At 38.0% G+C, this 23,159-nt stretch overlaps 1 protein-coding gene across 1 annotated transcript; it reads right to left on the reverse strand.

Annotated features, from left to right (window-relative positions):
- Positions 1-2,271: 2,271 nt before the first annotated feature.
- Positions 2,272-12,388, reverse strand: slc6a1l (solute carrier family 6 member 1, like; the record flags this gene model as incomplete). Its single annotated transcript, XM_080887316.1, has 14 exons — positions 2,272-2,671; positions 3,148-3,315; positions 4,543-4,643; positions 4,933-5,035; positions 5,349-5,480; positions 5,621-5,733; positions 6,548-6,672; positions 6,768-6,871; positions 6,956-7,090; positions 9,366-9,498; positions 9,609-9,718; positions 11,104-11,204; positions 11,913-12,044; positions 12,148-12,388. 14 exons carry the CDS (start codon positions 12,386-12,388, stop codon positions 2,576-2,578), a joined length of 1,794 nt encoding a protein of 597 aa, XP_080743442.1. The 3' UTR covers positions 2,272-2,575.
- Positions 12,389-23,159: the final 10,771 nt, after the last annotated feature.

Raw genomic sequence — 23,159 nt, forward strand, 5'->3', positions numbered from 1 at the left:
GTTTTTATACACCGAGAGACAGCAAAAGAAGACATTTTTATCATTATAAATTATTCTGTTTTTGTCACAAAAATTTTGATCTGAGTATATCTGTTGCAAATTTACAAACCGCGTGGACTAGCATGTCCATGCATGGAAATACAGAAAATAAAGCAATGCTGTACTTTAAGTAACACCAGAAATCATGACTGGTGCCAGTGCTGGAGGTATTGCATCGTAGCACCTTCCTTAGTGTCACAGTGTAAAGAACTTTCAGGAATTGCTTAGCTGGGCAATACCGCAGCACATTGAACCTGCCGATGTGTAGCAAAGAATGTCTATTTGCATTTTCTCATTTCTATTTCAGAACACGAATCCGTGCAGGAGACAAAAGTAAAACACTGAAAAGTTGAGCTGGTCTTTTGTTTTGAATTAATGCCATGTTAAAAAGACACATTGGTGACATTTTTAGAAAAAAGTCATTTTAGGAGAAAAGGCAAATATAGTTGTAGTTACCTTAATAAAGTGATCAGAAGTTTACATATACTCCTCACAGGCATGGATATCATGGTAATATGGGGCTCAGACAGCATATTTAATATTCTTGAAAATAAAAGCTCTGTGCACAAATTTACATTTATTTTGGATTTTCTCTAAATCTGCTACCCTTTCACACTGCATGCTTTGGTAACCATCAACAAGCTATTTGACCAGTCATTTTGGTAGAATTGGTAGAGTTCATTTAAATGGATTCATTTCCTGGTATGAACCGAGCTTTTAAGCATAGTACAAACATTTTCAATAGGGTTGATGTTGGGGAATTGGGAAAGCCATTCCAGAATTTTGTCCTTGGTTGGTCAGTTTATCAAAGACATAACAATATGCTGCTAATGTTAGATAAACCTTGTTCCCAAACACCAGCTCTGACAAGTTATTCTCACTCTGAAATTTTGATTGTTATCAAGGAAATCATTTTTATTTAGGCAAAATTGAGAGATAAGAAGATAAAATCTATACACCCTGGAAATAAAGTCAAATTACAATAACATTGATGACTGTGAGGAGTATATGTAAAGTTTTGACCACAGCTGGTATATACTGAAGTTACTGACTTCTAACTAGCTGATGAGAAATGAAGAATTGACATCCCAAGTGCCAATGGTATACATTTTATTAACATGAACACTGAAGCAATATCAGGGTATATCTTTAATACAGATCATAAAGTTGCAGTCCAAAGAAAACCTTGCTTCACTATATTCAGTCATTTTAAGTTTTACAAACATACTTAAGCATTACGTGTTTTTTTTATGTATTGATAAAATTAAGCTTAATGAAGCTTTTAAAAACCAAACAAAATTTTGGAGATGAAAAAAGTGTCTTTTCTTTTACTTTTCTTTTTTAAGATGCTTGGTTTTCACATTCACCTTATAAAACAGAGTTTGAAAACATTTATCATGAAAAGTTTCATAGTTTAAAAATACACTTAATACAAGCATAGACTGTTTATAAAATATGGATGTATCCAACCCACTAGTTTATTGACTTCCGCCTCTGCATTTTTGACATCACCCTATTTTACCATCTGTTTTACTCTAAATCTGACCATTATATACAAAATAAACACTATCTTGTATTAAGCAAGACATAGTGGTTAAAACCATAAACCCATTAGTAAAGTGTTTACTTGAATAACAGGGTAATGTTATAATAAAGATTAAACAATCAAACTTCTTCTGGCAACCAGAGTAGTCGCCCCCTGCTGGTCAGGTGAATGAATTTAAGTTTAAGGCACTTCCACATTGGCTTCACTTCTCAGTTCCTGGACCTACATCCACGTTTTATAGACAGTGCATAAATATAACAAAACAATTATATTTACAGTTCTCTAATATTTTAATCAAACTCTTCAATATACATACTTAACTTCAATATACATAATTAAAAACTAAAAACAGGTATTTCAAAACTGTGTTAACTGAAAAACAGCATATGGTAAATAACGTGTAGATTTCCTTATTTATTGTAAAGATTATCATGAGAAATATTACTTTTCATTTTAGGTCTTGGTCAGATAAATGTGACCTACAGACAACTGAAGCAATACTGTGTTGCTGAGAATAACTACATCACAGTAACTGGTTGGTTCTTTAAATGAAATATTGGGGTTCCCCATTAATAGAGTTTTATACTTGAAATCGAGTTTTACCAGTTTTAACAGTTCCATTTCGCAGTACAACAATATTCATTAAATTTGCAGTAACGTTATAAACAAAGGCCTTCATTGTGCTGCAATTTATGAAGAGCATGTGGATTTACATTCATGATGGTTTATTGTACATATGGGCTTTGTATACAGGTTTATTGTGACCTGTATCATTCACTTGCTTGCCATAACTTTTACTGAAACAATATCTATGTCAAAAATACTTATTCATCTTCTTTATTTACTTCAACTCAAGTTGAAGGATGGTTAGACACTGTAGTCCAGAGATTTGCTGCATCCATCCATCCATCCATCCATCAAATTGTTAACTTCCAATATTAACTACATTAAGTCCTGGCAGACAGATTTATTTAGCTTGGACAATCAGGTTTAGACAGGTGCTTCACCCACGCTGTCTGTGTGTGTGAATTCATTCTGCCCTGATCGCCTTTCATCCTCCTGGGCAGTTGTCATCCTCCGCCAACGCTGGACATGTAAAAAAAACAAAAAACTATTACATCACAATATGATTAAATGATTATGATTTGAACCCGGGTGAGAGTATTGGCTGAAATTGTACTCACATTCACACATGAATAATGTAAAAAGTTAACAAAATATGCTCTTTAGCCCGAAGTTAAATATCTCACAGGAATCAGCAGCAGAGACGTAAAGCTGCTTTGTAAATATTTACTGTCACAAGCAGTGCACGTCTTCAAAAATATACTTTCCTGCCTAAAACCAGAATAATAATGTCGGCCTTGAGCAAAAACCATCAATTCTGTTCTTCCTGAATAACTACAGTCTTTATAAGAGATGAACTTCAGCCTTCCAGGACTTTTTCCATTTTTAATCTTATGTGTTACCTGTATATTCTCTTTTCAACACTTTATTGCATAATTTTCTTTTAGCCTGAGATGATTAAAATCAGAATCTGAGAGAGTTGTGTAAGATGTTTGTACCTGTTTGATGCTGCCTTTGGTGCTGCAGAACATGTAGATAACATAGCCTGGGATGAGTACCATGGAGGACATTGCCATGAGCCAGCCAATCGCTTGGCCCCACAGGGGGTACACATACTTCCCCAAGGTGAGAGGAGTCATCTCAATGGCACTAAAGGTAAACACTCCCTACAAAATAAAATTATAATATTCATATATCAATATACTCCAGTGCAGTAATTATTCATAACCTGAGGGTCTAGATAAGCCAGGAAACTTGTGCTTAGCAGTTTTGTACAAACGTCTTGAGCCAAGACTTTGCTAGGAAAATGGGAGATGGTTGCAGGAGTTTATTCAACACGTGCAAACATACATAGATATACAGCAAATAAGGTAAAAAATAAAAATAAAAAATAGTCTAACGATGTAAAGGTAAGTATTTGGTGACTTTCTTTAAGTAGTCTTCAGGATTAGTTCTCAAGGACATTCAAAGCTCTTCTTTGGATGTTGGACGCCTTTTGTTTCGCTCCCTGTCAGGTGTAACTTTATTTTTTAATGAGTCAGTGTTAAATGTCTTAACAAGCAACAACAAAACTTGAATTCCTCTGAAAATGATCAGGTACAAGGACTGAACTGAAGAAGAGTGAAAATTAAAGCCACAATCCAAAACAGATGTTCAGAAAACATGGCTGCGCAACGGAAGCAAATATATGTAAGAAAAAAACCCCCAACAAAAGCACTTTTTTATATACAAGTTTACATTTTGAGATTAAACTTGAAATACTTTCAAAAGTGGCACTAAGGTCTAGCTCCTTAGATGTGAAATATATAGAAACAAGCATTGATTTTTGCACATACTGTAGATTGATTGGGTTTTGCATCATTAGACATAGCCGTGCTTTGAGCAAAATACTAGCATGCTAACCCACACAAAAATACCTGCTGAAATACCTCTGTTCACCAAGTACAATGTGTACTTTATTGACTTGCATGAGTTGGCATGCTAACAGTCCAGTCGAGGTTAATTGTCATTAGCTTTTCTTTTAGACCACATGCGACAACAGACAAACTATCCAACAGTGTTCCTGGTTAAAATAACATTCTGCTTATTCTTAGACAATCAGATTATCAAAGCATTGTCTAGTTTGCAATTTCTTCCAAATTTCCCTCAGTGTTCTTTTTCAATACAGGACTAACTTTGCAAGATTTCCCAAAGGACCTGACCGTCCATGAGGTCAAATACAAATTAGAATACAAATTAGATCAATTCTCTACCTAAGGCCAGTGCTTTAGCTTGATGGATCCCTAGATTTCCTGGCAGAAGAACAAAGCCTGACTGAAAATTACAAATTTAAAGAATTAAGCACCTCTAGGTGAAGGTCATAGAGGTCAAATCCATAATCAGTTTTCTCCTACCAAGCAAATTAGAGGTGTGAAGATCATCCAGCAAAGCTTCCACCAGCCACATGGCCGATAGCCGATCATGTCCTCGATGTTCTTATAAAATCTTTCAGCTCCTGTGGCATAAAGAGAGGAGGGCAAAGGGAGTGTTGGTGTTAATGAGGAGAGAGCGACTGCCAGAACAAAGCCATAATGGTGGGGGTGGGAAAGGGAAGCCAAGATGGCAGAGATTTATAGATGTAATTTCCTGTTGAACAGCTAAGTAGGAAATTTAAATGCTGGAGTCATTGTTACATTTCGTCCAGAATGACTCAAATTATTACCAATGTGGTTACATTTAATTTCAAGTTGTAATATTTGCTTTAATTCTTCTTTTTTTTAATGAAAAGAAAATGGATTTCCTACCATAAAACCAGGATATGGAAATGGTTTCAAAGAAGACGAGGAAGAGCAGACACATCCCACTGGCGGAGTAGTAATCAAACAGCTTGAACACATAGAGACCACCCTAGGAGATTTCAACACACATACAGGAACACGCATAACTACTTTAGAGACCAAATATTACCATCCCTCTCTTCATTGAATAAAATATGCATGATGAGAGTACACCGCAGGTTGTTGTGAGATCGTTTTGTCATTATGCATAATGCAAGAGCTCTTTTCCCTTGTGTCGGAAAAATGCGCAAGAGTTCACACGAGCTGGGTTTCAAGACCGTCCTCTTATAATATTAAACAGGTTTACACGCATTCTTTGGATGGTTAAGACCCTCTTTACTTTGTTCATTTTATAGTGACCTAATGCAGAGTTCATGCAGCACCTGCGTGATGTTAGAGAAGCCGACGATGAAGGAGATGAAGCAGACAATGAGGATGAAGACCTTCTTCCTCTTTCGCAAAACCATGGGATATTCATCCATCAGAGCTGTGATGAAGCCCTCTACTGTGCAGAACTAAAACACGATGACGTGAAGAATGTGGTTTGTTATTAAAAGAGAGCACCAGTATCTTAGTTTAGTTCATCTATAAACTTATAGCAATCACCAATTAATCAGTTGTAATATCTCTATTACAACATCTGGATTGATGGTACCTGACTGTCCAGGCCCAACATCATGAGCATGGAGAAGAACAGGATGGCCCATAGCGAGGACATGGGAAGCTGTGTGACTGCCTGAGGATACGCTAAAAATGCCAGCCCTGGACCTAAAAATTGCAAACGAGACAAATTATTAAAATTATAAATGCTTTAACTTATAACATTATATGAATTACTATATTAGATACACATCATTAATACCTATTTTGACCTCTTTTTGCCTTTAGAATTACTTTAATCCTTCCTGTCATAGATTCAATAAGGTTCTGGAAACATCCTCACAGATTTTGGTCCTTACTGACTTGATTGCATCAGACAGTTGGTGCAGATTTGTTGATTGCACCAACTTGGACCAATCAACTGGATTGAGATCTGGTAACTACAGAGGTCATTTGAGATGGTGATTCAAACTTCATAACATGGCACATAATCCTGTTGCAAGCAGCCATCAGAAGACGGCTGAGGTCATAAATAGATGGAAATGGTCAGAAACAGTACTCAGGAAGGCTGTGCCGTTTAAACATGCTCAGCTGGACTAAGGTGTTACTAAGAGACCTAATGTGTGCCAAGAAAATATTACAAATAGCATTTGGAACTGTTGATGCAAAGCACGATGAATCTGTGCTTTCATGTTGTTTATGCTAAATTCTGACCCTACCATCTGATTAGTGAGAATAATTATTTTAAACCTGCACATAGTAGCAATTCGTGCTTAATTTAGTAAAACCACATCAAATATTTTTCTCTCTTTGACCACCGATGGCCTGTGTCTGTATGCAATATTATATTATTATTTTTAAAATGTTTTTTAGTTTCAAACTTCATAATGCTTCTAATATGTACATTAAAAATATTTAATCCAGAAGTAATCAAATCTGAATAATGAACAATTTCTTATAAGTTATAAAATATGACTTTCACCTGATGCTGCCAGTTCGTGCACGGGTTTCTTCGTGATGTAGGACATAAAGCCTACGATGGAGAAGATGACAAATCCAGCAAACATGCTGGTGCAAGAGTTGATGCAGCATACTATGACTGCATCCCTGAGAAAACATCAGTCAGAGAAGAAAAGAGCATCATTGTCTGTGCATCGTCTACAAAAGAGGATTCTACAACACTTTGGATTTCCTGCTCCTACTTGTAGACATCGTTGTTGTAAGAGTTGTAGCTTCCCAATGCGATGAGCGATCCCAGGCCCAGTCCGTATGAAAAGAAGATTTGAGTTGCTGCATCCAGCCACACCTGTGAGACAACATAGTGTAATTACTGGTGTTTGTTTGTTAAGACGCGTGGGTAATTAGATGAGGATTTGTGCAAACTATGAACCTCAGATCTGACGAGCTTATTGAAGTCTGGAGTAATGTAGAAGAGAATCCCATCTATGGCTCCAGGGAGTGTGACCCCCCTGAAGAACAGGATGAACAGCATGAAGTAGGGATAGGTGGCTGAGAAATACACTACCTGAAAGACAGAATGATTTATTTTTAATTATTTAAATGAAAGAGAATTAAAAATGTTGAAAAGTCCAAAACATTTTATAGGACTGAGTATGCTGTTTGCATATTTTTAAACACATTTCTGTTAAGATATTGAGATGGATTTGCTTTTCAAATTATCAAAATTGCAAACATGCTATTTGCTCTAAATAATTACATCAAAAGAGATGCAAAACAGTGTACAGAAAAGGGAACTACTGAAATATTTCCATCATTTCTCTTTGCCAAAAGATCTGTAGGATGTGTCCCATAGTTCTTGTGCATGATGATTATCCTTAATTGGTAATGTCCATCAAGGCCAGGGCCTTTGGGAAATTCATTTTTCTCACTGCTCTCAGATGCCACACATTAAAATCCAATTATCCCTGGCGGTGAATGTGTAAATGTGTTTCTGCTCATATACTTTACTTGCGGTAATTTGAAATCCCAGGTAGTAGGCAAAGTGAAGATTTTTCTATCACCTCTAAATTGTCCAGCAGTAGTCAAATCTTGCATTTTGAAGCTATTTCTATTTCAATTTGAATAAAATGGTAAAAGAGAGATTGGATGTGCACAGAAAAATGACAGCGGATGCAAACATCTGAAACTGGAAGAAAATACTGTCTCTCAGTTCTTAGGTTTAAGATATCAGGACATCCTAAACAATGATTTGGTTCTTAGCAGGTTCTATATTAAATGCAATTTAATATATCATTATTTATTTAACAAAAACTAAACCAAAATGCAGAAGCAGTGTGTGAAAAACAGTGCACCCAGTGATTCAGTAGCTCATAGAGATGTCTTTAGCAGAAATAACATGAAGTGATGGTTTTCTGTATGACTTTTCAGTCTCTCAGATCATTGTGAAGGAATTTTCTCCCAGCTCTCTTAAAGTCTCTTCAATCAGGTTGAAGTCTGGACTTTGACTTGGGCACTGAATTACCTTGATTTCTTTACATCAAACATCCTGTTGTAAATATGCTGCTGTGCTCGGGATCAACTACTCCGTTTTCGACTAACCTTTAGCTATCATATGGTTTTGCATTTGATGCTAGAGTATTTTGCTATACAAATGAGTTCACGGTCAACTCAAAATGTAGGTGCAACCTTCCACTACTGTCCTCGACAGCTGGTATGAGGTGTTTGTGCTGATATGCTTGTTTGGTTTTTGCCAAGCATGGCACTGGGTATTGTGGCCAAACATCTCCACACTGGTCTCATCTGTTCCAGAAATCCTGTAGTTTGTTTAGATGTAACTAAGCCGTACTGCCATAACTCTTTCAGTCATTTATTCTAATTGTACTGTTATGAATTTTAACATTTAAAATGTTAACTAAGGCTAAAATGTAGCTCTTGGTTTTTTATGCAGTTTGTCTGCAATTGCACCATCTGACCTTGGGTTGAATTTGCTCCTGGGAAGACTGGCAACTGTCTTGAATGTTTTGCACTCATGAAAAAGCTTGCACAAACTTGCTGATGATTAATCAGTTGAATGTGATTAGCAGCACCTGGCTTCTACTTACCCTCTTAATTCCTATGGAGAGAGTGAGTGAGGGTGCACTTTTTCACACACAGCTGCTGCATCATTATATAATATAAAATAAAAATGGCATAAATAATGACACTTTGTAATATATGCAGCATTGTTGTTCCTTTTAAGTTTTATTAAAATAATTTTATGATGTGCCACGGACCAGGTTAGCTTTTATATTCAGATACATAAAACTTTAGTAATGAAAGAGGGTGCACTCAAACAGAGAGATGATTTAAGAGAAGAGTCAGGAAATCATGAAAGATTTAAATACATTTAAACAAAAACTGAAAATTAAACATAATTTTCAGCTGATCGGTGCTTCAGTCAGATAAGAAAAAAATGAAGATTTTTTTGTTATTTCCATGCCACTGTTTGCATCTGACTCTCAAATATGCTGAACGCACCAACTTTATAGCCTGCTGCAGCTAGTAGTCCTAAAAAAATACAAATGTTCAACTTTTAATATCTCTGAATTCATGTTTCCTTTTATTAGGTTTCACCCACTTACTCGGGCAACAACCACAACATGAGGTTTACATCATGAAAAGCTCAACGTCTGGTCATGTTTTCATGATTAAAGCTTTAATATTAAGGGAGTGGGAGGCAGAAAGAGGTGCTGATAAAAATACTGGCCAGTGTAAACCGAGTGGTCTGAGACTGATGAAAACACAAAGCCTAAACAACACAAAAGAAGAGAATTAACAGAAACGGGGGCAGAGAGACTCACCTTTCCCGTCCATTCAACTCCTTTCCAGATTGAGAAGTAGACAAGAACCCACGCCAGCCCAAGAGTGCCCACTAAGGGCCAGCGTAGCTCTCCTGGTTCCTCCAGGCCATTAGACAGCTGGTGCATGTTACGCCTTCAGAAACACACACAGGCATTCTTTGAATCCAGACGGAGATAAGCACCAAGAGCTTCCAGATATACCTCTCTATACATTCTCGTGCAGAATATCTCATATTAACTTACTCCCAAAACTCGGTGACAGCGCTGGTCAAGTTGGTGGTGTCTGTCAGACTGTAGTTGGAAAAACATTTTTCCGTGTTCCAGGGGTTATCACAGCTTTGCCAAGGCAGCTCCTGCATACACAGCATACAGTATGCATGAACAAAAACAGGTTCTAGGAGGAAAAATCATCAAAACTGCAAACTCACTGTTGCAAAATATATTACCTGTATCCCAATACAAAAAACCTTCAGAGTTAACACAAAACTTTGTAAATTAAAAAAAAAAACATGTCTCCTTGAGACACAGACAGCACCACAAAGACTTTCCCAAACAAAAGAAACAACGACAGAGACAGAAAGGCAAACCACCCAACAGTGAAAATGACATTTAATGAACTCAGTCTGTTTTTGACCTTCAGCTAAAAACACTGAACAACAATGACAACCCTTTTTTTCCTGCTTCGTAGTTTTCCCAGTACAAGAAACTTATGCCTGCAAAGTCTTTACATTTCTGCCATCGGGCTTCTTAAAGGCAGCCAGTCATGCAGAGAAATACCAAAGCAGAATGATAATGCAGAGAAAGAAAACCACTGCACACTGAGAAAGATGGTAAACAAATCCTAAATAACCTTACTTATGGACGAGGTGGCAAAAGTATGTCTGGAAAATGGGATAAAAGAAAACTGAGTCCAACATACTATAAGATTAGTATAAATTAGCAGGTTTCGTATTGGACCTACATCAACTTTTAAATTTTTATTTTATTTTTTATCTTTTCTTATTTTAATAAGTTTTACAGCTTTTTCTGCTGATGAAGACCAACAACCCTAATTCCAAAAGAGTTGGGGGACTGTGTAAAATGTAACTAAAACAGAAATAAAATCTCGTAAATCATATTTTGTTTTTATTTTGCTCATCGTTATGGGAGTTTATGTTGTACTGTAACCTGCATATATCCTTTAGCACTGACAGTGCCTTTGTAGCAAGCTCCCTATTCCTAATTGGCTTTGGCAAAATCAGCCCAGTCCAAAAGCCTGGCAAGATGCGTGCTTAGGAACTGAGTGCTAATAACAAGCCAGATGGTCCCTCTACTCGTTAGTGCGGAGGATGTTGCGTCTATGACATAATGATGCCGGTTTTTAATGCTGTGCTTCCTGAAGGCACAAAGCTAACATGTACTCATGCTGATTTTTGATCTTATCTCTTGCACACAGAGATTTCTCCAGATTCTGTGAATCTTTTGATGATATTATGGACTAAAGACAATGAGATATTCAAAGTCTTGACTGTTTTATATTGAGGAATTTTGTTCTAAAATTGTTCCAAAATTTGTAGACTGTGCTCACTTGATACCAAATAGACAAAGTCAATGACAAAGATAGTTCTTGAAGACTAATGAAGTTGCTACATAAATGCTGGATTCAAATACAAGCACAGGTTGACTCAACTTAGCATGTATGACAGTGTTTACAACTTCTTTTCTGTGTTGCAGGTTTGCTACTGATTATGTAACATACCGAACCAAAAGAGTTGAATAAGTAGTAGAGCGCCCAAGCAATGATGATAATGTAGTAGATGTTGAGCCAGAAGGACAAAACAACTGCAGCCAGACCAACTCCTGAAGCGAGAACAAGTGTCAGTGTTGCACAATACAATGTTTTACAGGTCAGCTAACATGCAAGGTTGTATGTAATGAAAAGAAAGGAAGAGGGGAAAGATACACAAGTTACTAACTAATTTTAAAAATGATGTTGCGTGACAGAGAAAAACTAACATGGTCATCATCATCTTTATTATTGGCAGAGTTGTCATTGTGCTGTTTCTAATGCTCAGTTGCTTTTGGCTTTGCATCACGCTCACTGGCATTGTTGCTGTCTCTGCTGCCTGAGGATCTGCAATGAAGTGCTTCACTCGAGTTATTTTAGTGTCGGGGCAATGGTGTTATTGCTATCCCCAAACAGGAGAGCATTTAGCAAGATGTCAAAAATAATTGTGGATAACAACAACAACAACAACAACAATAATAATAATAATAATAATAATAATAATAATAATAATAATAATAATAATAATAATAATAATAATGATAGTAATAATAATAATAATAATAATAATATGGAAAGGAGCAGGAAAGAATAAGACACTGGAAGTTCCTGTACAGGTAATTAAGGTCTCACAGAATGGGAACAAGTTCAGTCACTAAAATAACGCCGATTTCTGATGTATATAGCTTTCACGATGCTCATAATCCTTACTCGGAATATACATGGGTGAATTCTAAATGTACACAATGAAATGTAAATCCATATTTTTCTTTATACATTACCCTTCATCATAGGGATTAGTCTCCACACCCCAAGTCCTCCAACTGAAGTGAACTGTCCCAGAGCTGTTTCCAGGAAGAAAAGCGGTATCCCAGCAAAGACCAGTGTCATAAAGTATGGGATCAGGAAGGCCCCTGATACAAACACATCAAACAGACAAACAAAATATATTTGGTAAGATCTTGTATACAGGAATTAGAAAAACTCTGAAGTTCTAATAAATTGCATAGCTCTTACCTCCACCATTTTTGCCACACAAATAGGGAAACCTCCACACATTTCCTAAACCGATGGCATATCCAACACATGAGAGGAGGAAATCAAACTTGCCCTTCCAGCTTCCCCTGTCAGGAGGCTCTTCCACATTCTTCTTATTATCTGCAGGGGGCGCCACACGATCCAGCTCCTCAAAGGGGACTGCTTGTTTGACCTCTGAAGGGGAGTTCAAGTCCACTGTACTTTGCCCAGTCTTCCCCATTATGGGACCACTGTGGACCAATGGGGTCAGAAAGCCACCTTTCTGTAGTGTCTCTGCGGTTGAGTGCCTCACACTGCGTTTGGATCTCAGTTGGATGGATTCAGGATAATGCGCTGACACTGGACGCATGTAAAGTTTGAAAATGAAAGTAGAGAAGAAGAAGTTTGTTGCTGTTGTTATTATTTAATACAAATATTTGTGGCTTTGTGGTGCATATATTTTAGTGGAGGGAAATACCACTCAATTCACAATTTATTGCCACTGAAACAGTTTTATAGTCTTTTAGAGCCCTTTTAAGAACTTGGGAAACTGCCTCTGAAAACTAAAGCTAATGGCTGTCACATAAATTACTGAGAAACATCTGTAGTTCCAGAAAATATGAATTCGAAAAAAGGACAAAAACCAAACCCGGCATTCTTAGAAGGATCGAGGCTCACAGAGGCCTTCTGTAGACGGACAGCAGACTTGCTTTGCTTTAACTTTAACCCATAGATCCCTAGGAGTAGTAGTAGTAGGAACATTTAATTGCTAAAACTAATTTTTCTCTTCAGGAATGCAAATAAATAACTGTAATTTCACATCCTAAACCAAAAAAAAGTGCTTTACTTTCTTCTGCCTTTTTATAAAATAGCACATTTGAGAATTCACAGATAACAACAATAATTATATTTTAGCATTAAAACTAACATTTTGTGATTTTGCACATACCAGTGGGTTAGTCATTGCAGAAACACAAATAAATATATAGTTTACCAATAATGTAAATTTATGGCAGCTTAAGGATAAATCTTACCCTGGGTGGTGGTCTAATACATTTGCAATAAATAAATAACTGAAGCACCCAATAATATATAATAGATTAAATATTAAAATGTATATTAAAATAACTTGCACAAGCATAATTTTTAAAGAGTTTGATCTAGGTGCTATACTTGGGTATACCAACTCAAGCCACAAAAAAGCACCCAGATGACTGAACTACATGTTCTTATCACTACCAACAAACCTGCTGCACCTTTCTTTCTAGTCCACCACAGTCAAGTTCACGTTGGGTCACCGAAATACCAAAATGATGACAATTTCAAGAAATTCCTACTGTTATCTACACCTGCCGGTGCTGGTCACACATTGTCTGCCCAAAGAATATTACCTCCTTTTTTTGATAGAGTGGTAATAATTTTTCATTTACTGGCTGTGGAATGATCTCTTCATGCCTGAATAGCATTTTATGGTAAGGTTAATCTAAGCACTGGGTGTAAGTTGTTTCATGCTTGCAAATATTGATTGGCCCAGAAAATGTCCAAATTGTTTTATGCCAATTGCTGGAGGTTATTAACATTACAGCACTGTTTAATGGTATATTTCCTGGAAAAACAAGACATTCTCTGCTCAACTCTGATTTGTTTCTTCCAGGTCATTTTACTGTAGTTCCTCAGTGATGTGACACTGGTTATTGGAGTTAATGTTTTCTGTCTTTTTCATAGTACTTTAACTAACATAATGGAAAGCCATAGTTCATAGGTGCCTCATTTATATTCTAGCCTTTGATGATGTTGAGGAAACCTTTCGTAAACATGTACTAAATATCATAAAAGTACACGTAGTGACATGTTCAGATTAAAAAACAAGCAGTTGGGTCTTTTAAAAATTAAAACAAGCAAAATGTTATATAATCAATATGGATACAAAAAATATTCATGCTGTGAAATGTACCATGTTCCACACTATGTAATTTAATCAGATTTCAGTGGGCAGAACACCATGAAATGATCAGATATTCACTTTCAACTAGTTGTCTAGGTGAGAACAAGTGTTTTTTCAGAGGCAAAGGAATAATATAAAAATATCAGACATTCCCTTTGAGGATGTTATCCATTTAATCTCAAAGATTTTTTGTTCTTTTTTTTTTTTTTTGACAGTACAGGCCTTTTAGATGCCAGCTTCTTTGGTGTGCATTAGCACAAAGGTTTAGCATTTCCCAGCAGCTACAAAATCAGCCATTAAAAAAGTGCAGTTTAGCTTGTTTATCTTGCCATTTTCATGACTCAGTGACAAACGGTGAAAAACAAAGTATGAAAGAGAGGGAATGAATCCCGTCCTACCTACGAGATTTCCACGTCCTTTGTCAGGTCATCAGCTTCAGTGTGCCACACTTGCGGTCTTAAAGTTCTGAAACTTCAGTTCAACATCCAAAAGGATCAAGTTGAAAAGCTTCAAACCAATCCTCCATGCCCTGTGTCTGAAAATCCAAATTGTTCTTTCCTGTGTGCTGTCTGTTGGAGGACTTGCAGCTGGTATCGAGTGGTTGATAATAAAGTTCGACCTGTGTGTCTACTTTGATTACTGTTCACTTCTGACTAGTGAGGCCCCGTGGCCATGGGGGATACAGTATGTCAATTGCCTAGCTCTGGTGGGGAACTCTAGCAGCAGCAGCAGCAGCAGAGTGTGTGTTTGTGCATTATGCATATGTGTTTGTTATGATGGCCAAGGTCAGCTCTTGCCAGCGCCGTTACCATGGTATTTCCCAACAGAGAAGTGCCTGATCAGTGAAAGAGCTCATGGAGTTTTGGAAAATGAATCCAGCAATGGCTGCTGGCAGAGACCCTGGAAAAGTATGATCACAAATGTGGTCATGCCAGTATCAGACTCTGACCACACTGATGCAGAAAGTGACCTAATATCCATCTGCAATGTCCTTGCTTGAAGGGGTTACAGGACACAGGGGGTGTATAAAATCAGTTTCATTTCTGCAGCCAGTTTGAAAAATGACCATTGTTACTTTATAGGATAACCAAAAGGGACGTGTGTATGAAAATACACAACATCACATGCTTGCTGCTTCAGTAAAACATGGCAGTAAAACAATTTTTGAGTGTATCTTTAAGTAAAGCAGCAACCCAAGGCACGTTCACAAATTCACATTCTGCTATTAAAGCTCATCCTCACAATGAATCTTAAATAAACCGCTTACAAGCACAAGTAGAGAGTCATAAAATTGGTAATGATATATATTAAGGTCAGCTGCTCATTCCAGCAAGAGCGTGTCACATTGTGAGTCTTCTTTAAATACATATAAATGAGACTCTTTTCATGCTTTTTAGGATCTACTACCTATACTGCCTTGTTCTTATTGGAAAAGGAAGTCCACAAAAGTGCACAAAAAGGCTACAATAATGATCGAGTGATGTTATCCACACTGTATTTTTAATTACTCAAGTGACAGTAAAACATTGTTGCCGTTATTAATAATGGAATTAGATAAGAGACGTGAATTTCTTGTTTCTCCTGGCAGGTAACCTCCTGGCTTTAATATCTGGTCCAGATATTCTATCACCAGCCAATTACAGTGACTAATGAACATTCCCACAATGCCCAATGGTTTGCTGGTGGATCAGGATCGCTGATAGACTCAGGGTTTCAAAAGTGAGAGATTAGATCATATTAAGCCTTAATTACACCCATAGTGAGTTGTTCCCATCAAGAACAGATTCAGCGTAATCTCCGCTGTGGTTTATTGCCCATGTGGACCCACATGATCATAACTGGGTGGATTGGAGTTGTCAAAGCTGGTTTTCATCAATCTGTTTACAACGTCCCCATGATCAGTGCAGCCTGATTATAATTCCAGGGCATTTATTGCCAAAGATAATTGAGAGCGATTGTGTAGACAACAGAGGCTGAATATCAAAATAAGTGAATACATTTTTAAAAGGGCTTGTTGTTAGGATTATTTTACAATTTGATTAATTTTAGACTCACTTTTTCATAATAAAATAAATGTCAGCATTCTTTTTAAATGACACAATGAGGAAAAGGGCAGAGAAGGTTGCAAAACACAGAGGAAACACTTCATAATCATAAAGGGAGAAGTTAACGTTTTGCAGAGATTATCACGCTGCCTAAAAGTACAGTTTATCACCATGAAAGTGCCGCAGTGGTCCTTGTCAGCTTTCTGAAACACAAGTACAAATGCAGTTCAGTGCAGTAGTCTTATAGCTGCTGTTGAGCATCTTCAAATATTTATGCGTTTTATTTACATTATGGGAAATCTATAATCTTTTAACAGCAGCCATATCGAGTAGGGTACTTTAGACATTTGCTGACTCTGCATGTTTAGATAAACTTCAATGGTAAAGTCATTTGTATGTATGAGCACTGCTCCTGTCACCACTTAATGAGTGCCCGTAGCGACAAACTGTTTCTCAAAAAGCTGATAAATGGCTCATATACAATTCAAAAATAAATCATGTGTGCTGTTTCAAAAAAAGTTAAACTCTGTAAATTGGAAACTTTCTTTAGAGAGCATTCTGTTGCAGTAAATCCTGTGGGGTCAATAGATAAGGGATGTTTGATTTATTCTGTTTAAGTGGTTGTCTCTGTGATGACTCAGCATTATTTCATTGCAGGAAAGTAAAGCAAAGTAATGACTCACACATAACAAACCTGAGAAATCAGGCCTTTGGAAACAAAGTTCCCAGCTTTGGTTCATAGTGAAATATCAGAATTAGTTCACTTTGAAATGAAACTCTAATGGACGCATGGATTGGTGCTGATTATAAATCCAAGTGGTGCCATCATGTATCCTTTGAAGTTCAGGAAAAGAAGGCTGCATTTGAAGGAGTCTTTGAAATGGAACATCACCTTCATCACCCCCACTATGATGCGGTCAATCTCGAAGGCTACGGGTTAAAATCATTTTTGTGTAAAAAGTACATTCATGACCATACTCCAGTAAAACTAAGTTTATTTATATTTATTTCAATTACTTTAGGGGTTTTGTGCTAACTAGCATACGTTGGCATGTCAGCATGCGGGACTAGTTAACAGTGAAGCTAAGCACATTCCCGTTTGCTTCAGCTGTACCTTGAGCTGTGTGCTAATTAGCACATGCTACATTATTTATGTGATTACTGTCCAGTTTAAGGAGGGACACTCAAATGTTGTGCATAGTGTTACTCACTGGTTTGTGCAATATCATTAAAAATATGCTTTTCAGCATCACTCTGAGATTGTTCTCTTCCCTTTTCTCTCACCCCCAACCAGTCACAGCAGATAGTTGCCCCTCCCTGCCTGATTCTGCCTGAGGTTTCTTCTTGTTAAAGGAGTTTATTTATTTATTTATTTTTTAAAGAAGAAAGTTTTTTCTTCACTGTCACTAACTTCTTGCTCATAGGGCACCATTTGATATTTGGGTTTTCTTTGTAATATTGCAGGGTCTTTATCTTATAATATAAAGCACCTTGAGGTGACTGCTGTTGTGAATTGGAGCAATATAATTAAAACTGAATTGAATTGAATATATTACTTATTATTATATATGTATTATATATTACAATTTACTGTTAGTAAATGGCAGTGGTATATGTATTCCATTTGTATTACATTACATCATTGCTTGGTGTCAAATAACAACACATTATACATTACTCACATCCACATATTAGCACATATTCTATCCTAATAAAAGGCATGTTAACAAAAACCAACGGCAAAGTTAGTGAAGTAAAATAAGCCCCAATAAAAGTGTTCAAAATAGTAATAAGACAATCTATATACAGTTTATCCTTTCATATTTTTTGTATGCAGCACGAGGCAATTTCAACCACTGCAACTCAAGTGCTGAACCATTATATCATCAAAGTAGTAGATTTGCATGTTTCAGTTCAGCTCAGTTATATGAAAAACATTTCTCAATAACAGTTTAAGGGGAAAAAATGCTGTCTTTGAGGCCTCCTTGCAATCTGCCTTTAATTCTCAGCACGTGCCGTGGTCTGTGAATCGATGCGGGGGTTATTATAAAGCAAGGAACACCCAGAGGCGATTGGCATGCATAGATGGGAGGCTAATATTACTAACATTTTCATCCAGAATTGCAGCAAGACGATGCATGGCGCATAAATTTCCACGGGTTAAGGACAAACGCTGGGCGAGGTGCACATCAGAGAGAGCATGATTGTGTTAATGAGAAGGAAAGGGTGAAAAGATGAAAGTTGAGCGAGCTAGGGGCAGAGCAATCTCTGCGACGAAAGAGGAGAAAAGGTATAGATACGAGTTGGGAGGCAGAGTGAAAAGATAGTGAGATAAAAATGGAAAAGCTGATATATTGCAGCCGTGCCTGGTAGATAAGAGGAGAGTGAGATGAAAAGATACAAAGAAAAGAGAAAATGACTGTAAGACACAGAGGAAGAGCCTTCCATTCCTGGAGTCAGGAAGAAAAACTGTGTGAAAGAGAACTTCAGATAAGAGAAGTGAAGGAGGCCAATGACACGTCTGCATTTACAGTTTTCTTGATGCCAGAATGCAGTACAGTTTCACAGTCCTCACTAAAAAGTGTGTTGTCCCCCATGGAGATATATCACAGCCTCATTTTAATTTTATTCCTCCATTACAGCGTAGTCATTTTTATCTTTGTAAGTGTCTCAAATGCTTTTGACCTTGCATTACTGATCATCATGTACCATATAAGCCCTAAAGAAGTAAAGAGCCTTAAAAACCTCAGCTCATTCTGTTAGAAATCTACCACCGTGATGCATGATGTGTGGCCTTTATCTTGAGAATGATAGCCAGAGATTATTTTCATTCTTTCTTTCTGTCTTTTTTTTCTGAACAAAGCTAGCAATCAACAGCATCATTAAACATCAGTGAAGATACACTGGCAGAGAGTGACAGCTATAAATGTGACACATAATGATGCATGTGCAACTGAAAAAGTCATTCATCTCGAAAATGTCATGTGTATTTAGAAGGAAGCGTTTTAGATCCATCTACTGATTTTCTCGTGGCTACCTCCACCCGGGGTCTATTCCGGGTAGGACATGCCTCATTCAGGAGGGGCCTAGGAGACATCTATTCAGGTGGCCGAACCAATGTTGAGGAGTAGTGGCTGTACTCTGAGCCCCTCTCAAACGGCGGAGCTCCTCACCCTATTGTAAGACTGAGCCCAGCTAGCTTTCAGAGGAAGCTTATTACCACTGGTTGTATCCGCAATCTCATTCTTTTCGGTCACTACTCAGCGCTCATGCCCATAGATGAGAGTAGGTGAAGATAGGTAAGAGTGATTCAGAAAAACCCTATGAAGAAGGTTTTTTTTGAAGATGCTCAAGACATTTCATCAGCAGATGCAGGAACAGATCCTCCTGGAAATGAAAGGATCTATTCAGCCAGCACACACTGTTTGCCACCCTCCGCTTGGGCAGGAGGCTGCAATGCATCAAGAGCATACCCACCAGACGGAGGACTGTAAGACTGTTAAACTGTAGTGATCCTCTGTAACCTCTGTTGCCCCCAGCCACAAATAACATTTACACTATCCACTGCATACAACTCTGATGCTTGGAAACGGCCTTTCCTTTCTTATTTGATTTTTGTATTTACATTAGTCATTTTCTTTTTCATACTACACTATAACTATTGTTGTTTTTGTATATATATTTCTCTTGATGTGTGTTGTGGTTGTTGTCCTTAACCAGTAATTTTGTTTCACTTCATGTGAATAAATCTGGTGGAATAACAATAAAACGCATGAATCCTAGAAGTTGCATGAGGGGTGGCCGTACCTCAGTCGGCCCCAAAGATCGGCATGAGCCGGTCGTTCCAGGGACCCACTATGCAGAGGAGGAGTGGTCGTTTGAGGCCCTTGCAGGAGCAGCCAATCCCCAGTTGCTAAATTCTGTAGAGTTAGAAACAAAACTTTTTTTTAACAGTCAGTTTTGTGTTTTAAACTTTGTCAATTTCAGCTAAGCAAGCAACATGCCTTATAAAAAGACTTTAAGGCTATCACCAAAACCAAAGTAGCGCAAAGCTATTCAATTCAATCAATTATGAAATCAATCTATTCTATTTTGTTTCATCAGGCTAATTATATGCAATTAAAACACACGGATGTTATATTAATAATTAACCTACAACGATTCTTTCCCATGCTAGTAATGTTATTAGTAATGTTGCAGATGTTGTTGCAATGAAGTTCAGTAAAGAAGATCTGTTAATTCACATTTACCTTTATTCCTGCTGCGCTTTTCTTACACTCATTAGCTCTTTCACAGTGTCACACTCCCCTCATTACTAATTCCATCCTCACTACTCTGATCCAAAGATGACCTTCCCAGAGCTAAACTTTCTCCGATCCCTGTTTTTTAAAACTCATTACTATTCTGTCATTCTTACTTTCAGACCATCATTCGTGAAACCTTTCTCCTCCTTTCCATCTTCACCTTATCCTGGATGTTCAGAGAGTCTCGTCCAAAGTCTCCATCATCAGTCAGCTTGGAGTGTAGATACTCCAGGGTCCTGTCCTATTTCCTTTCCTCAGCTATGTAGCAGTCTGATGGCCAAAATACTTTTATTACTCCAACTCTGCTTTCAAATGATGTCTCCTTGCCGAAGTACTTTCCTTGGCTATAAAGAGATAAAAACTCAAAATGAATTCTGTAGTTCACAGTGAATCCTGAGGGTTATTGACCTTTTGGAGATGCTCTTAGCCATATATGACGCGAACTACTCGTTAATCTGTGATTATTTCATAAAATGGATTTACAATCTCTGTCTTAAGATGCTTCTTGGAAAGGGGCCCAGGACCGGACAGAGGCCAATGGTTCTTTTAAAGGGGTCTGAAACTAACACTTACATGGAGGCTATCTTGACAGGATGAACCACTTAAGACAGAGCTGCTTTTAAAATCCTGTACACAGTGCTGCGCAAAAGTCTTAAGCCATCCTTTATTCCTTTAGATTTTGCTAGGAAAATGGGAAATAGGTGCAGGAATTTTCTCAGGAAATCTTACAGGTGCATTCCACTTGAAAATCTTTTTTTTTTAACTTGGTTCCCTTTCATTTTATGAAATTTGGAAACGAGTTTTCGTTTTAGTTGTCAACATTTATCAATCAGCAAGAAAGAAAAGTCCAATGGGAAATGTTTTTGGAGCTTGATTCATACACTGAATTAACGTCCTTCTAGTTCTGTCCTGTATATAATGTTATGGAAATAGGGAACTATGTTTCTGAGGCAGAGATTCGCTTTGGTTAAAGGGTGTTTTAAAGTGTGACATGTTTCCATATCATCTGTTAAAGACCTCCCAGCCTTTTACCTTGTTGATTTTGTATTTGTTTTGACATGTGTGTGCGAGCGTGTGTGTGTGTGTGTTTGAAGGGCGAGGGGTGGGGGTGTAGGGGGTATGATCTGGTCATTTCTTGGCACCCATGGCATGGGATTTAGGTTTTCCATTACAGTGGCTCTGGCTCAGTGTCACAGTGGGGTAGTGGCTTATTATGTAAAGCCCTGTGGGTGGATGATCTAATTATAAATGCAGGAAGTCCTGCACACTTGCAAACCTATAGTTCTATATTCGGCCTCAGGGATCCTCTGCTTCTAATATAAGCACAGATCTGTCAATATACAGTGCATTGATAAAAATATGGAACAATCATCTACAAGATTAGAACCACCGAGAGGCAACAATAAGAGCAAGGCACATATTAGAGAACAAGTTGCAATGTTCTTGGAAGAAATGCAAAGAAAAGCCTTGGTCAGAATACAGTCCATGTGTGAGTGGTCTGGGTGATGAGGGTTGCTCAGACCATGGCTGAAACTGCTGAGGTGAGTGGGCAAGGGTGGGGTGTGAGGAGGTAGTATTTACTGACAGTCTAAATGTCAAACAGTGGAAGAAGCTGTTTGTAGTCTGGAGAAGTGAGACCTGATTTGCCTGAGGCGCCGACCAGAGGGGAACGGACCAATCAGGTGGTGGGCGGGGTGCAAGGGGTCACCTATAATGGCCCTGGTTTTCCTGAGACAGGCAGAGGGCAGCCAATTCATTTTTGGGCAGTGTTAATTACCCTGCGCTTCCTGTTCACAGTTGTGGCCGCTTCAAACCACACATCCAGGCAGTAGGAGCGCATGCTCTCCACTGAGGAGCCGTAGAGGCCCAGCAGCATCTTCTGGTCTAGGTTATTCTAGACCGCTAGGGCCTTCTTTACAAGGTTGTTGGTGTTGTGGATCCAGAGGAGATTGATGGAGATGTGGGTGCCCAGAAACCTGAAGGCAGAGACAGATTCTCCATTCATATTGGGAGGGGAGTGGTTCTTTTGTTTTAAAGACGTTTTAAAGACGTTCAGCTTCAGGTTAATTTCTGAGCACCAGTGGGACAAGTTCTCTACGCAGTCTCATCTCCATCATTGATGAGCCCAACCACGGTTGTGTCATTGGCATACTTGACAATGACGTTGGTTAGGTGGGTTGGTGCGCAGTCATAGGTGTACAAGGCGTACAGTGGGGGGGGGGGGGGGGGGGGCTAGGAGTGGAGACCTGCGGGGATCCGATCCTGAGTGACACTCAGGAGTGAGGGTCATTTTATGTCAGTGTAGGACGAGCGGGGGGGACTGAGGGTGACGAGAGGTGGAAGACAACTGGGCGGAATTGTCAGTTAATTGAATGCCAGTTTGGATCACACAGATGAATGAGCATGGCATAATGACAGAGCATTAGCACATTCGCTAGTCACACACATCCAGTGCCATCACACATCAACGCTGCACTATTACCTTGTTATAACCACAGACATGCGTGACAAAAAAACACGGTAGGAAGATAAATGTAATGCTTTTTTTTTCTTGATACAAAACAGGAAATGTGAGTTTAATTGATTAAACTGACTTGCATAGAATAGACTGGGATATTTAGCGTGTTGATATGTTATATTGTCATTGCTTGCACAAGCTACAACCACATAAAACACAAAATCATCCATATCTGTCCACTTTTATTGATTGATTTGACA

The sequence above is a fragment of the Rhamphochromis sp. 'chilingali' genome (assembly GCF_963969265.1).
Source record: "Rhamphochromis sp. 'chilingali' genome assembly, chromosome: 7".
Lineage (NCBI taxonomy): Eukaryota > Metazoa > Chordata > Actinopteri > Cichliformes > Cichlidae > Rhamphochromis > Rhamphochromis sp. 'chilingali'.